General features: G+C 39.3%; 1 protein-coding gene across 1 annotated transcript in view; it reads left to right on the top strand.

Annotated features, from left to right (window-relative positions):
• The window catches only part of LOC116991253 (sialic acid-binding Ig-like lectin 13), a 28,199-nt gene extending 14,368 nt beyond the window's left edge, over positions 1–13,831 (top strand). Inside the window, exons 6-10 of the mRNA XM_033049715.1 lie at positions 2,844–2,871; positions 4,209–4,252; positions 9,121–9,180; positions 9,259–9,356; positions 12,967–13,831. Of these exons, the coding sequence (XP_032905606.1) occupies positions 2,844–2,871; positions 4,209–4,252; positions 9,121–9,180; positions 9,259–9,356; positions 12,967–13,104 (368 nt within the window). The 3' untranslated portion in view covers positions 13,105–13,831. The remainder of the gene's footprint in view (positions 1–2,843; positions 2,872–4,208; positions 4,253–9,120; positions 9,181–9,258; positions 9,357–12,966) is intronic.
• Positions 13,832–15,376: the final 1,545 nt, after the last annotated feature.

Raw genomic sequence — 15,376 nt, 5'->3', positions numbered from 1 at the left:
ACGTCAACTAAATAGAGAGAGTACAGAGGAGATTTACTAGAATGTTGCCTGGGTTTCAGCAACTAAGTTACAGAGAAAGGTTGAACAAGTTAGGGCTTTATTCTTTGGAGCACAGAAGGTTAAGGGGGGACTTGATAGAGGTCTTTAAAATGATGAGAGGGATAGACAGAGTTGACGTGGATAAGCTTTTCCCACTGAGAGTAGGGAAGATTCAAACAAGGGGACATGACTTGAGAATTAAGGGACAGAAGTTTAGGGGTAACATGAGGGAGAACTTCTTTACTCAGAGAGTGGTGGCTGTGTGGAATGAGCTTCCAGTGAAGGTGGTGGAGGCAGGTTCATTTTTATCATTAAAAATAAATTGGATAGTTATATGGACGGGAAAGGAATGGAGGGTTATCGTCTGAGCGCAGGTATATGGGACTAGGAGAGAATACGTGTTCGGCACGGACTAGAAGGGTCGAGATGGCCTGTTTCCGTGCTGTAATTGTTATATGGTTATATGGTTTTGGTTATAAGTACACATGCTATTGCTGAAGATAATACTCAAATAATGGTCTGCCCATTCCACAAACTCAGACAGTATTCAAAAATTGGTAATCCTATTTTAAAGTGTTATAGAGTCATGCAGCATGGAAACAGACCCTTCGGCCCAACTTGCCCATGCTAACCAAGATGCTCCATCTTCACAAGTCCCACCTGCCCATGTTTGGCTCTCTAAACCTTTCCTATCCATGTACATATTTGCTGTGTGTTCTGTGTGTTCACTATCATTGACACCATAAGTGTTATTGGATGAATGTCTTGGTTTGTCTTAAGCATTCCTGTGAGTTACTCCAGCACTTTGTGTCCTTTTGTGTAAACCAACATCTGCAATCCCTTGCTTTTACACTGAGAATTCTGCTGGACTGGACTTGGAAAGACCCAAGATACAGTAGAAAGGCAGATGTGGGAAGCAGAGGGCAGCTGAGTGAATGTCAATACAAACAGATACTGTAGTTAACAAAGTTGCTTGGGTGGAATACTTGTTCTAGTTTGCATTAGGTACTGAAGATGGTAGAAACATTACTCACTCTCTGAGCAATCACCTCTTCTTGTTGGGCTAATTGCTTACTGATATTGTGAAGTGCCTTTCAACATTTTGTACTACAATGAATAATCGTACGATTTCCTGGCAGTGCACCGAAATAGTAATAACTTGTCAAACAGCCTTCTGGTGGACTAAAGAACATATAATTATGCATTATCTTTTTCTGTGTGAAATTATACTTACTTTACTTAATCTCTTTAAATTAAGAACATTAAATCATTGTAGCTGTTTGCTGCATAATCTATACAACATGTTTATGACACTCCCAAGTTTGGGTGCAATAGTTTTGTCAGAGAATTGGCCACAGTATTATGGTTCTTAACATGTTAATTAAATGAAAACTCCTGAATTCTCCGAGTATATTATTCTAGTTACAACCAAAGCATGAAAGACGGCCGGATAAGTCTCTAGGGAAAAGTACTTTCAAATTAATTCATTTTTGATTAAATCTTATCTATTGTCTTCATAATTTTATATTACCTTCATGGGTGTAGTCGACCATCATATCCTGGTTTCACTTCCCTCTTAAACCAGCGAAGACTCAGCTATACTGAGTAGTAGGAGTCGTTTTGTGACAATTCAGCTGTGCAAGTGTTTCTCCGTGTTTGCTGAACCCATGTGATGCTCCACATCTACATATTCAGTCAAACAGAGAGGACGCATGGATTTGAGTCAGTTAAGACAGTGACCCCAGCAATGAGTCAAGAGACCCGGGCTTCATGAACAGATACTTTATGATACATGAAAGCTATTATCAAGCACAATCGTCTAGCAGGATAGCAGTGAAGACTATTTTTAGAAGCATGGTTATATTATTGTGGTCTAAAGCAGCCTTTAGTAGGAATTGTAACAAATTGATGCTCTATTGACAAAATGCATTCTGGTAATAAACAGAACTTTAAAAAAAGCGATGGAAAAGATGGACTGTAAAGCTAAAATATGATTACTATGGTAATTAAAGTACATTTGAACCTAATATTTTAATAATTTAAAATATAGGTCTGGTTGAATATTTTTTTCAGTTTGTTGACTTCATTTTTGTTTTAGTGATTGTTCCCAATATTCAGACCATCCACAGTCTTATCCAAAAGTTATACTTCAGTTATATACTTACACAGATGACTGATCTGCAGAAGTACAATGGGCAGTTTTGCGGAACACTCCTAAATTGCCCTCTGTGACGTACAAGATCGTTATTGATTCTTTATGCCCAACAAAGTCCATTTGCAGAATATACGGACAAATACTCTTGGTGCACAAGAAGACCAAGGTGCAAACTTTTGATTCAAGGGTTTCTCAAGGAATTCCTCTCTGGAATTCACTCTGGATATCATTACAGCCCAGAGATCAGTTAATCACATGGCACAACGTTGGTAGTCTAAAGTAACAAATATTGTTCATTGTCAATAATATACACACTTCATCCTGAGATGTGAATCTGTGTAACTTTATCGGAATGGAATCTGGATTTCCCAATTTTAACGAGAAGCGAGTGAGCAAACTAGTACTGAATTAATTAAAACTGTGGAAGATGCAGGTTGACATTGCCCTTCGTGTTGAACGTCTCCAGAGTAGGATGCAAGCCCACAGCCTTCTGACAAAGTGTTACCAAAGTGATGCTTTCTACTGAGGGAGCAAAAAGCCAATGCTAATGATACCTCAGGAGTGACTGATCTAATAATCACAACTGACAAGCTATGAGTTGAAATTAGCATTCGATTGTCAAATACATGTTTTCTTTCCCTTTCCCCAGATCCAGTCAATGTAACCATTGAGCTGAGGTAAGAACTTTGATTTAATTTTAACATTATGTGAAAACATTTGATTAATATATTTATAATATTGCACAGTTTGTTTAATGATTTCACATTCCACCAGATCACTCAAGTACTAATTTATATCATTCCCAGAACCCCAAATTCTACTGAAATGCAGTAAATGAGAAGTTGATGATAACAGTGTCAGAAAAGTACTGCAACCCTTCATGATTTAACATATCTCAGAAGTAAAAGTTGATGTGTAACAACAGATATCAGTGTAGGGGTCTGTGAAAAGCTTCATTTGTCCATGTATATTCTACACGCCCAATTCTTATAAGTTTGTTATCCACAGAAAATATAAGAAAATGTAATTGAAAACCTCCAAAGGGAACAACGCCTAACCAAAATGTGTGACAATGAGATGGGTGTTTCCCAGTAGGTGATAGAATTAATGCTTTCAATTGGAATTAGAGGAAGAACTAAAGACAATGTAAAGGCATTAATTGCACTGACAAAACACTGGTAGCTCATCTTATTTCACTTTCACCTTCACCAGTCTCCATATGCAACTCTGTATGCATTGCTGAGGTGTCCAACAGTTTTCTTCCAAACATCTTACTACACTTTAATCCCTGAGAATATTTCCCATCTGAGAGTCCAAGCATTAGGTGTCTTTCAGGCTTAGTGTATTTTTTCATTCTCTCAACCCCTGTTGCACCAGAGCCCAAAATACCTAAGATGAACAATGATTAGAAATGTTACAACTGCTATCACTTTTAGCTGCACTACCCGATGGTGACTCTAAACTGTGCCTGGTCAAGGTTTTTGTTGGACGATCAGTAATTCCCCTCGAACATTCAGTCAGCTCATCAGCAACTTGTAGTTTTTTTATTCATTGCTAATTTTAACAACATTAATTTGTTCAAATGATGGGATTTAATACTTTCAAGAGAGGAAAATCCTTATGTCCCATTCCCATTAATAAATGTTATTCTTCAATGGCTTTACATTAAACACCATTTACTCATTTAAAATGGGTGACATAACCATGGTAAGTGCTCTGGATGTAATTGAATACTTATGTAAAAAGATGATGAATTACACTGTATGGAAAGGAAGTCTGGACAAAGGTGACAGACTGTGCATTATGATATTGGCTCGTAACATCGTTCAAGCCATAAAGCAATACATGGTTGTGGGAATTGTGCAAGTTATTAAAATGCATAAGACTGTCACTTTTTTACCACGTATACAATGTCATTAGACATTAGAAGAATGAAATAAGGCTAATAGTATTCTCTTTTAAAATTCTTCCTACCTTGTATTGATTTTGTCTTTTTTATTTCTATCTGTTCAAGTCCTGAAAACATGCACAGGGATGCAAACTGCAACAAGGAGTTAGGTATGTATATTATATGCAACTGTGTTTAGTTTAGTTTAGTTTAGTTTAGAGATACAGCATGGAAACAGGCCCTTAGGCCCACTGAGCCTGCACAGACCAACAAACACCTGTACACAAGTTCTACCCTACACATGAAGGACAATTTACAGAAGCCAATTAACCTACAAACCTCACGTCTTTGGAATGTGTGAGAAAACCGGAGCAACTGGAGATAACCAAAGTGGTCACAGGGTGAATGTCCAAACTCCATACAGACAGCACCCGTGGTCAGGATCGAACCAGTGTGTCTGGTGTTGTATCAGACAGAGTACACTAGCTATTCAATGTCAATTGTGAAAAGTTCAACTGTACATGTGAGACCAAAAGAGCATTGAACTAAAATGTAATCAGCGGGTTAATGCTTCTTCAGCAGTTCTAAAGGATACAACTTTATTTGGACCAGTATCTGAGAGTCCAAGCATTTGTCATGTTCCATTATCTCAACCCCCATGCCCAGCTTTCCTGCTGATGTCCTCAAAACCATCCCACCACAATCCTGATCATCAGCCCAGAGCCTCGACTCCTGCCCCGTCCTAGCACCACCACCCATCTAAAACAACAGCCTGGCAGATAATATGAAACAGGACATAAATTAAAGCAAAACGTGACATTGGTAGATAACATACTACAAGCATTAAACTGATGGAAGATTGTGGTTATTATGCAAGTTACTAGGCAAAACAGTAGGGAATGGAGAGATATGGATTACATGGAGGTAGAGAAGAGATGGTCTGCCATCATGTCGGCACAGACATCATGGGCCACAAGGCCTGTTCTTGTGCTGTCCTGTGTTCTATGTGGTAAATGTAGCATGCTTCAGACGATGTGGGTGACTTTTGACATTTCGCTCTCCTACATTTCAATAATTTTCCTCAAAACATTTCTTGACGTGTAATTGGAATTTATTTCTCTGATCAGTCAACAGCATTGTATGAGGCAGTTTAAAGATTGGTAAAAGGCTAATAAGGTGGGCCTTGGTCTTATACCTCCTGGTAATGCTTATCTTCCTGAGAAGCTGGTGTATAACAGCTAGTAAGGGCTAACCCTGAGGGTCCTTCAGGAAAATGGGATTCTCTTCAATTGTAAGCATGTAGGTTTCCTCCCACATCCCAGAGACGTGCAGGTTTGTAGGCTAGGTGACTTTTGTAAATTGCCCCAAATGTTTAAAGAGCGAGTAAGAGAGTGGGATAACCTATTAACTAGTGGGAATGGGAGAGCAATAATCAGCCTGGCCTCGGTAGGCCAAAGGGCCTGTTTGCATGCTGCATCCCGAAAACTAAAACTAAATTAAAAACCATCACACTGTGGACACTGGGGAGAACTGCAGAGGAGTACTTGAACACGTATGGGGAAGATAGGTATTAAGCAGATGCACGTTCATTGATTTTGGGGTTTTTTCGCAGTAGGTGGATGCATAAATGTGGTCTATTATGTGGTCTGAAATATAGTCACAGTGACATATAGCATGGTAACTACCCTTTGACCCTACTTGCCCATGACAACTGAAGTGCCCAGCTACACTAGTCCCACCTGCCGGTATTTGCCCCATATACCTCCACTTTCCCTGTCCATGTACAAGTTCAAATACCTATTAATGATTTAGATGAAGGAATTAAAAGTAGCATTAGCAAATTTGCAGATGACACAAAGCTGGGTGGCAGTATGACTGTGAAGAGGATGCTATGAGGATGCAGGATGACTTGGATAGGTTGGGTGAGTGGGCAGATGCAGTATAATGTGGATACATGTAAGGTTATCCACTTTGGTGGCAAGAACAAGAAGGCAGATCATTATCTGAATGGTGTCAGATTAGGAAAAGGGGAAGTGCAATGAGACCTGGGTGCCCTTGTTCATCAGTCAATGAAAGTAAGCATTCAGTTGCAGCAGGCAGTGAAGAATGTGAATGGCATGTTGGCCTTCATAATGAGAGGATTTGAGTATATGAGCAAATAGGTACTTCTGCAGTTGTATAGGGCCCTGGTGAGACCACATCTGAAGTATTGTGTGCAGTTTTGGTCTACAATTTTGAGGAAGGACATTCTTGCTATTGAGGAAGTGCAGCGTAAATTCACAAGGATGGCAGGACTGTCATATGATGAAAGAATGGAACGACTGGGCTTGTATTCACTGGAATTTAGAAGGATGAGAGGCGTTCTTATAGAAACATATAAAATTATTAAGGGATTGGGCACGCTAGATGCAGGCAACATGGTCCCGATGTTGGGGGAGTCCAGAACCAGGGGCTACAGTTTAAGAAGGGGTGGGCCATTTAGAACTGAGATGAGGAAAAACATTTTCAACCAGAGAGTTGTGAATTTGTGGAATTCTCTGCCTCAGAAGGCAGTGGAAGCCGACTCACTTGATGCATTCAAAAGAGAGTTAGATAGAACTCTTAGGGCTAGCGGAATCATGGGATATTCGGAGAAGGCAGGAATGGGGTACTGAATGTGGATGATCAGCCGCGATCACATTGAATGGCAGTGCTGGCTCGAAGGGCCAAATGGCCTACTCCTGCACCTATTTTCTATGTAACTATGTATGTCTCTTAAATGTTGTTGTTGTATCTGCCTCAACTACCTTCTCTGGCAGCTTGTTCCATTTACTCACCAGCCTCTGTGTGAAAGCATTGCCCCTCAGATTCCTATTAAATCTTTCCCTCGCGCCTTAAATCTATGTCCTCTGGTTCTTGATTCCCCTACTTCTTGGGTAAAAAGAAATTCTGTGCATCTACCCTGTCTATTCCATCTTGATTTATCTTGAATTTGCATCTCTGAGCAAAGTGAGTGCAGTGAAAGTCCTCTCTGGGAAGCTCAAATAATCACAAGGATAAAAGCTGCTGCAGCTCTGTGCTTCCTGCAAAGGCAGAGTGGGATGAATGACATGGTGAAGCCTGCGACCAGATTAAATCATTAAAATCCCCCCAAAAGTTTGCTCATCCCTTCTTTGCAACATATTTTCAAGAGGGTTCCTATTTGCACATTCAGCATCATCAGCAATAGAATATTAGCATCTGCAACACATGTACAAGTCTATCTTGCACGTTTTGAGGCTACAAAGCCGCTCGGCCTTGTATTTTTCACAGAACAGTTTATTAAATTAGTTGCCAGAATCTCTTTACTGAGAACACTACAGCATGCTTTATAGTGAAGTAGTTACTTTCATTTCTAAGCATGCATTACAAGGCACCACATATGCAACCACCTGCTTTTTTCTAATGCCAGCCATAAACCAATGTAAACAGCACCGTTGAGACTTTATTCAGAGAATCAGTAAGATAAGCCTTTAGGCACACTAACAAACGTTAAGACACAACGGTTATTACTACATCCCAGTAGTGGTGTCAGAGCTACATTCAATTCTGTATATCATTTGTGGTTAAAAAAGCATGTGATGCTGCAATTTTAGGTCAAGGGGAGGATATGACAATGAAGCTCTGTGCTTGATGCTGATGGTTCTTATGGTCTGAATGCAGGTAGATGGGACTAGGTGAGAGTAAGTGTTTGGCATGGACTAGAAGGGCCGAGATGGCCTGTTTCCGTGCTGTAATTGTTATATGGTTATAGGGGCTGGCAGAGTGTGGATCAACTTACTGCAGCTATGGTCAAGAGGGAAAAAATGAAATACTCAGTACTTATGATCCTAACTACTAATTATTTATAGAATTATATAGCACAGAAACAGGCCTTTTGCCTGCACAGGCCATTCAGACCATTCAGACCATTGTACTTGTCTATACTTAGCCCCATTTGCTCGCATTCAATCCGTATTTTTATTCGGAATAAAAACAAAAGATGTTAACGAAAGTAAGGTGGAATCAGGAACAAAGACACAAAACATGTCAAAATTGTACATATGAAAGTATTACCACGACAAAACTTTGAGCCAAACCACGCTCTGCTTTTTTTTGTAGTTTGGTAGAAAACTTCCAAAGACAACCTCCTTATAGTTCAGCTGATCTCAGAGGCAAATCAGAGGTCAGATACCAAAACATTTAAACCTCCTTTCCACAATGGACTAATCAACTGGTGGTGAAATGCTTGAGTGTTGTTACTAAAACATCCACATTCATATTAATGAGGTCACCGCCACTGAATATAAATGAAATTGCTAGTATGTGGTTCACTTATTTTTCTTTATTTACCAGGTCTAAAACTTCAAGGTGCTTTTAATTAATTTTATCTTCTACTTTAAATAATTGTTATATTTTTAAAAAATGTTTGAAACCTTTTTAAGCTGCTTTTCATGTTCTCAGGGGCATTGAGAATCAGCTTGAAATGTCCTCTAAAATGTATCTAGAGGTTAGTGTGGACAGGTGAGAACCTTTGGCAGTAAGTTCAGGTACTGGGTCAAAACTAGAACAGCATCGGCCAATATCCAAGCATGGCTGAGACTGATCAACTTGTACTATGTGAACTTGTGCCAGGGAATATTAATGGTAGGCATATTGTTTCAGTTGGTAGCATTCAAAACAGATTATAGAAGTACAGGCACCTCACGTTTTATGCATGTTTGATATATGTGTTTTGGAAATAACGCACGTGTTTAATTAATTACCAAATATCAAATTTATGCGCTGTATTTTTGAAATATTGCGCTCAAAATTACACATGTATAAATGTATTTATTAAATTTATGTATCTTTGAATTACATGCTCCATTTCAGGAGCGTAACCCCTGCGTAAAGTTTAAAGCACTGAAAGAGCCTTACCGATCTTTGCTGGTATTTATTTCTCATACTTAGCTAAACTCCCACCCTTAACTAAACTATCCAGGTGTTAGATGAATTTATTACTACTTCTGATATTCATGCATTCTGATTTATTTGGCAGATACAATATATGCAGTGGTCAGGAAGAATGGCCCACCAATCAGCAGACCGTATTCAACCGGTAAGATAAAATTCAGGGACTTATGCTTCTTCCATATATTACAATAAATGCTTCACATGTTCGTTCTTTCCCCCACAGAGGTTGCATTTGTTAATGAAGGGAACAGTGAAGAAGAAGTGTCCTATGCGGACATTGTTATCCACAGTCCAAAACAACGCTACAACCAAAAAGCCAAGGTATTGATAATTGCATCAGAGAAAGCCACCTTGTTTATTTATCCTTGATGTATCTTAAATACATCAGCAATTGCAGGACACTCATAGCTATATCCCCGGAGAGGAATTATATCCAACCAAGTACATATTTCCCTGTGGCCGCATAGGGTTTCTCTGTCCAAATTGTCCAAAATCCCTTAATAATTTTATATGTTTCTATAAGATATCCTCTCATCCTTCTAAACAGGGTTTCTCTGTTTGTTTCAGTTTCCTCACACATTCCAAAGACGTGCAGATCAAATGGCTTCTGCAAAATTGTCCCTCGTGTGTTTGATACAACTAGTGTATGATGCATCATAGGTCAGCAGAGACTCGATGTGCCGAAGGGCCTGTTTCCACACTGTATCTCTAAACTAAACTAAATCCTTTTGCTTTTGGCATAGATGTAAAAATTATTGAATGAATCACATTGCCTTGTTTTAGAGACACCACTATCATGCCCCATAATCTATATTACAATTTTAGAAAGCTCCTTTAGCCTAATAAAATGTTCCAAGGTGGTTCATTATCGAACAGGATTTGCCATTGAACACCAAAATAATGTTAAAACAGATCACCAAATTTGGTCAAAGAAGTCGGATTAAGGAAGGTGAAGTAGGAAAACAAAAAGATTTATATAAAAATTTAAAAAATTTTAAAAAAGATTGCCATTATCACATTGAATGGCAGTGCTGACTCGAAGGGCCGAATGGCCTACTCCTGCACCTATTGTCTATTGTCTATTTAGTGAGTGGATAACTGTTCTTACGGTTTAATCAGCTGAAAAATACAGCAGGCATTAATGGAAAAAAATAACCTAGATAAAAGTTAGATGTGAGCAGATAGTAATGTGGGTTCAAAACAGATCATGCTGGAAATACTCAACAGAACATGCAGCATCTGCGGAAAGAGAAACCGTCAGTTTCAGGTCAGAGACCTCATGTCAGAACGGTTGTAAGATTGATTACTATTAGCATTACTTTAGCAGCACCACCATCCCGCTTCGTAACCCACAGAACAACTTTACAAAGCTCCCATAACCCAGTAAAATGCCTCAAAGTGGGTCATTGGAAAGTTTTCAAGCAGAACAGTTTCCATTTTCTCAAATGTTGCCTGACCGACTGAGGGAAGGGTCTCGACCCGAAACGTCACCCATTCCTTCTCTCCTGAGATGCTGCCTGTCCTACTGAATTACTCCAGCTTTTTGTGTCTATCGTCGGTTTGAATTAGCATCCGCAGTTCCTTCTCACACATTTCCTGTTTTTACTTTAGTTTTCCAGCATTTGCAGTTTTTTTTACTACCTCTGTGGTCTGCAGGGCTGGCAGAGATGGAAAGGAATAGGGCAGGCTGAGGCTTTGAGGAGAGGGTGTGGCTTCAAAACAAAGGTGACTATTTAAAAATTCAGCCGTTGCTTAACCAAGAGTTATTGGTATGCAGCAAGAATGTGTATAATGGCTGAACAGCAATTGGTGCAAGTTAAAATGTGAGTTTCAGTAGCGAGTTGTTTTGGGTATACAGGGATGAGATTGTAGGAGATGAGACCTGAGTGCCTATGGTGGTAAAGCATCGGTAACAGATGAACTGAGGTACAGGCCATGTTGGACAACACAAACAGAAGTGTAAATAGTCAGTCCAGAGTGTTTGCTGTGTGGTTAGAGACATGGCTGGGCTTGGACTCGGTTATATTCATATTCATCGATGTACTGATCTTAAACACATTCCCTGGCAGATAGCACCTGATCCTTCAAACTTCAAAAAATGTTTTCATATTTTCTTAAAACAAAGATGGAGGCCATTCAACCCATCATGTCTCTGCCAGCTCTCAGCATAATCCAATCATTCACTACCCCATTCATTTTCTGCAACCTATTCTCTGGTAAATTAACCCCCCTCCACTCACCTCACAACTGTGTCAGATGCACTGCACAGGATCCAATAACATTATATCTTTAGGATGCGGGAAGAAACCAGAGCAGATGGAGATGGTCACATGGAGTATTAACAGATTCCACCCAGTCAAAGACCACAGTTCAGATTTGAACCAGATCATTGGAGCTGTGAGATAGCTGTACTGACTACAGTGCCACTATGCCATCCTAACGTAAAGGTTTAATACGCAGAATATTTCCCATCATTTATCTTTGATGCTCCAAATTTAGTTTCGAGCTGAAGTGGAAACGGATGTCAGTGCCTTCAGTCAAGTATCGACATTTTGATCATATTTTTCCATTTGTACATAGAACAGTACTGCACAGGGACAGGCTCACAAAGTACTTGCCAAGCATGATGTTAAGTTTATCAAATCTCCCTTGCCTGCACATCATCCATATCTCTCAATTCCATGCAAAACCATGTGCCTATCTAACTGCGACTATTGTATCTGCTAAATGTCGCTAACATATTTAATGCTAGTCTCGTTTCTAATAGAGAACCTGTATATAGTTCTCCACATAATGATCTTAAATCATCGTAACATTCCTAACAGTTCAAATTTAACTGATTTGAATAAAAATCTGTTTATTTTTAACTGAAAGTAAATTAGATAGTCTCCATGCCATTTACCGGATATGTCCTGGTATTATTTGACATTCCAAAATACATTAATACCTGTCTGTATTAAATCCATCTTCCACTCCTCTGCCCAATTTTTGAACTAATCAATGTTGTTCTGTTTTCTTTCACAACCCTCGTCACTATCTATTATTCCATTAATTTTTGTGTCGTCAACAAGTTTACTAATCAGTCCACCTACTTTCTCATTTAAAGATACCCACAAAATGCTGGGGTAACTCGGTGGATCAAGCAACATCTTTTGGGATCACTCTGTCCCAAGCCAACAATTGGTCTATCAGGAACCATCCTGCCTGTGGTCATCTGTTGCTGGCCCTGATTTGTCTTTTAGTCTTTTCTTGCTTCCTGCTCTCCCCACCCCCACCACCCCCATACAATCAGTCTGAAGAAGGATCCCGACCTGAAACATCACATCCATTTTCTCCAGAGATGCTGCCTGACATGCTGAGTTCCTCCAGCATTTTGTGTCTATCTTTGTTACAAACCAGCATCTGCAGTTCATTTTTATTACTTTCTCATCCAAGTCATTTACAATGCCATTCACCACTGAAAAATAGAAAAATATCCCTCAACTACTATCATTTTTTAAACTAGAAAATATTGTAAAATAGTAAGACTTTTTCAAAATATTATAAGATGACCCTTCTATTACTCTGATAGCCTTTGCTAACATCCATGCAGGCATTATTTATAGACATTTGCAGGTAATGTGTGAATCATCAGAAATATCACAGATAATATGGAAAGTTCTGTGCTCATGTGCCAACCACTGTGTTTTTCACAAATCTAAATATAATATAATATTAATTGTACATAAATATAAAATTGCTGATTTGATTTAAATCAGTACTAGTTGGCTCAAATGAGTGGATAATTCAATTTCCATTCCACAAGGTACATTTTGTTAGTTTCCTCTATCCACAGTTACTGCCCGACCTAAACATTTCCGGTAATCTTGGTTTTATTCCACTTGCCCTCGGCACGTGATAGTGATTATTCTTCTTTTTTATGTTCATTCAGCAAATTTGCGACGTAATGGAGAAAAATGCCAAAAAAACGTTACCGTATGTTTACAGCTCATCTCCTCGCCATCATGTTGATGATACATCTGAATATTCTGTGGTGCGAGTTTCACGTCAAGACTTGAGGACTGTGTGACCTTGAAATTAGTTCTCAGCTACTTTGTAGCCTCAGGAATGAACTACTCACAAGTGGTTTCACAGAGCGACATGGAGGACGAGCATCTGGGAACTGAGTGGCCAACACCAAGACTACCGTGCTCAGCAATAGACTTCATCGCTTTATAATTCTTCCTATGGACAAGAGTCAATTGTTCACTTTTCTTAGGTGTTAGATATCCTTAAGGAGTCAAACGTTTTGTCAGGCATATTTTAGTCCCAGTTTTGTTTTTCTCTTGCAAAAGACAAAATTATTTGGTGGCTGAACTTCTTTAGGAGCTGGCAGCTCCAGGAGTAACTCAATAAGTTGACCATTTTCTCAAGGGTCTAAAAATGCAATTTCTCTGGTGCTTAAATCGGGATGTTCCGTTGACCGAAGACAACTGTAAACTGTCTTTGCCCATCACATGTGGAGTTTACATGAAGAGGTATTGGACATTCATCTGACTTTTGCATGCAGTCCAGGCCTGGGCACAAAAACAACGGTCGCTGACCTCCCATCCTGCAGAGATCAGTACAGGACGACTGCAATCCTTATACTTCAGCTCCAGGCTGGACTGTGAGCTCACACTGAAATATAATTGAGCTGATGAGAAACATTAACACAGCCAAGCTGCTGTAGTGAACAGTAAAATTATTTGCATGTATTCTTCTGTTTGAATGTACAAGTCTATACATTAAAATTGTGAAGAGAAACTTGAATTCTATGTAGAGTGCACTGTGAAAATTCTTTTTTTTTTTGCTCCATTGCTTTTATGAAATCAGACAGGATTTTGTAATACTGCCCCAATTAAAATTGGATTTAAAATTGTCCTACAATTTTACAAAACCCAGAAGCATACAAATTTTATACAAACCAGCTTATTTAGTGAATGGAAGAATAAACTGTAGGGCAGTATCTGACAATGAAAATACCAGGATATCAGTTAAAATGATCCGACCGACCAACACAGGAACACACTGCGGCCCAGGGCAAGTGTCCAGCAAATTTGTGGCAACAGAAGATCTGCCTTGTTACCATACTTTAGCATGAGCGAATAAATAGCCAAAGATCATGAAAGAAGAATGTTTACAGACAGGTAATGTGATTCCTATGCAATCTTTTAACAACATTCACTGTGCATGTGTTGGACAATGTGGGAACTCTCACCTGTCAATATGTTGCTGCCATTAGTGCTCTAACATTGATATCTGATGTGTAGGAAGGAACTACAGATGCTGGTTTAAAACGAAGATAGACACAAAATGCTGGAGTAACTCAGCGGGACAAGCAGCATCTCTGGAGAGATCTCTATCTGAAGAAGGGTCTCGATCCGAAACGTCACCTATTCCTTCTCTCCAGAGGTGCTGCCTGTCTTGCTGATTTACTCCAGCATTTTGTGTCTACCTTTGATATCTGATGTACTGGGTCGTTACCTAGGATCATGCAGCAGATATAGTATGTATAGCTCACAACATCAATCTAGATGAGATCGGAGGCATGATTGTGACTGGCTCCACCTGATAATTCTCTCTAGTTCATTTTCTGATCATTATTGAAAATAAAGCATAAGAAGGAAAGACAAGAGACTGGAGATGCTGTGATCTGGAGCAAAAAACAATCTGTTCAACGGATCAGGCAATATCTGTGAGGGGGAAGGAATCATCAATATTTTAGGATGAGTGGACAGGACTGGTAGAGAGAAGATAGCCAGTATAAAGACTTGTTTGTCCTTGTGATGAACTAAAAATATACTGAGCAGTGAGTTAAAGAGGGGGAAATATTTCATTCATGAAAACATGAATTCTCAAAAGACTGCAAATATAATGTAATTGAGTGATCCAATTAATGGGATTAAGGTCAGTTGTCTTATTGTTTGATTTTCACATTGTTTGAGTTTTGGACCACTCCAGCCTTTGATAAAATACAAAGTCAGTTCTCAACAAATCCTCCAGTAGGTTTAAATGGGACTGTGATGCCTATGGGACTGTGTTCAAACATGAGTTGATGTGGAGAAAGGGGAAAATGATACTACCATTGGAGGTATCGTAGACGGTGAAGAAGGTTGTCAAATGTTACAGCTAGGTAATCGGGCCAAAAATTGGCTCGAGGCATTCATTTCAGGTAAGTGCGAGTTTTGTATTTTGGCAAGTCAAACCAGATTTGGACTTTCACAGTGAACGATAGGGTGCTGGGGAGTGTTGTAGAACCTCGGAGTGCAAGTACATTCTTCCCTGAAGGTTGCATCACATGTAGACAGGGAGATGGATGT

This window comes from Amblyraja radiata, chromosome 33 (assembly GCF_010909765.2).
Source record: "Amblyraja radiata isolate CabotCenter1 chromosome 33, sAmbRad1.1.pri, whole genome shotgun sequence".
Taxonomy (NCBI): domain Eukaryota; kingdom Metazoa; phylum Chordata; class Chondrichthyes; order Rajiformes; family Rajidae; genus Amblyraja; species Amblyraja radiata.
The sequence above is the reverse complement of the archived record's forward strand: the minus strand, read 5'-3'. Positions and strand labels throughout refer to the sequence as shown.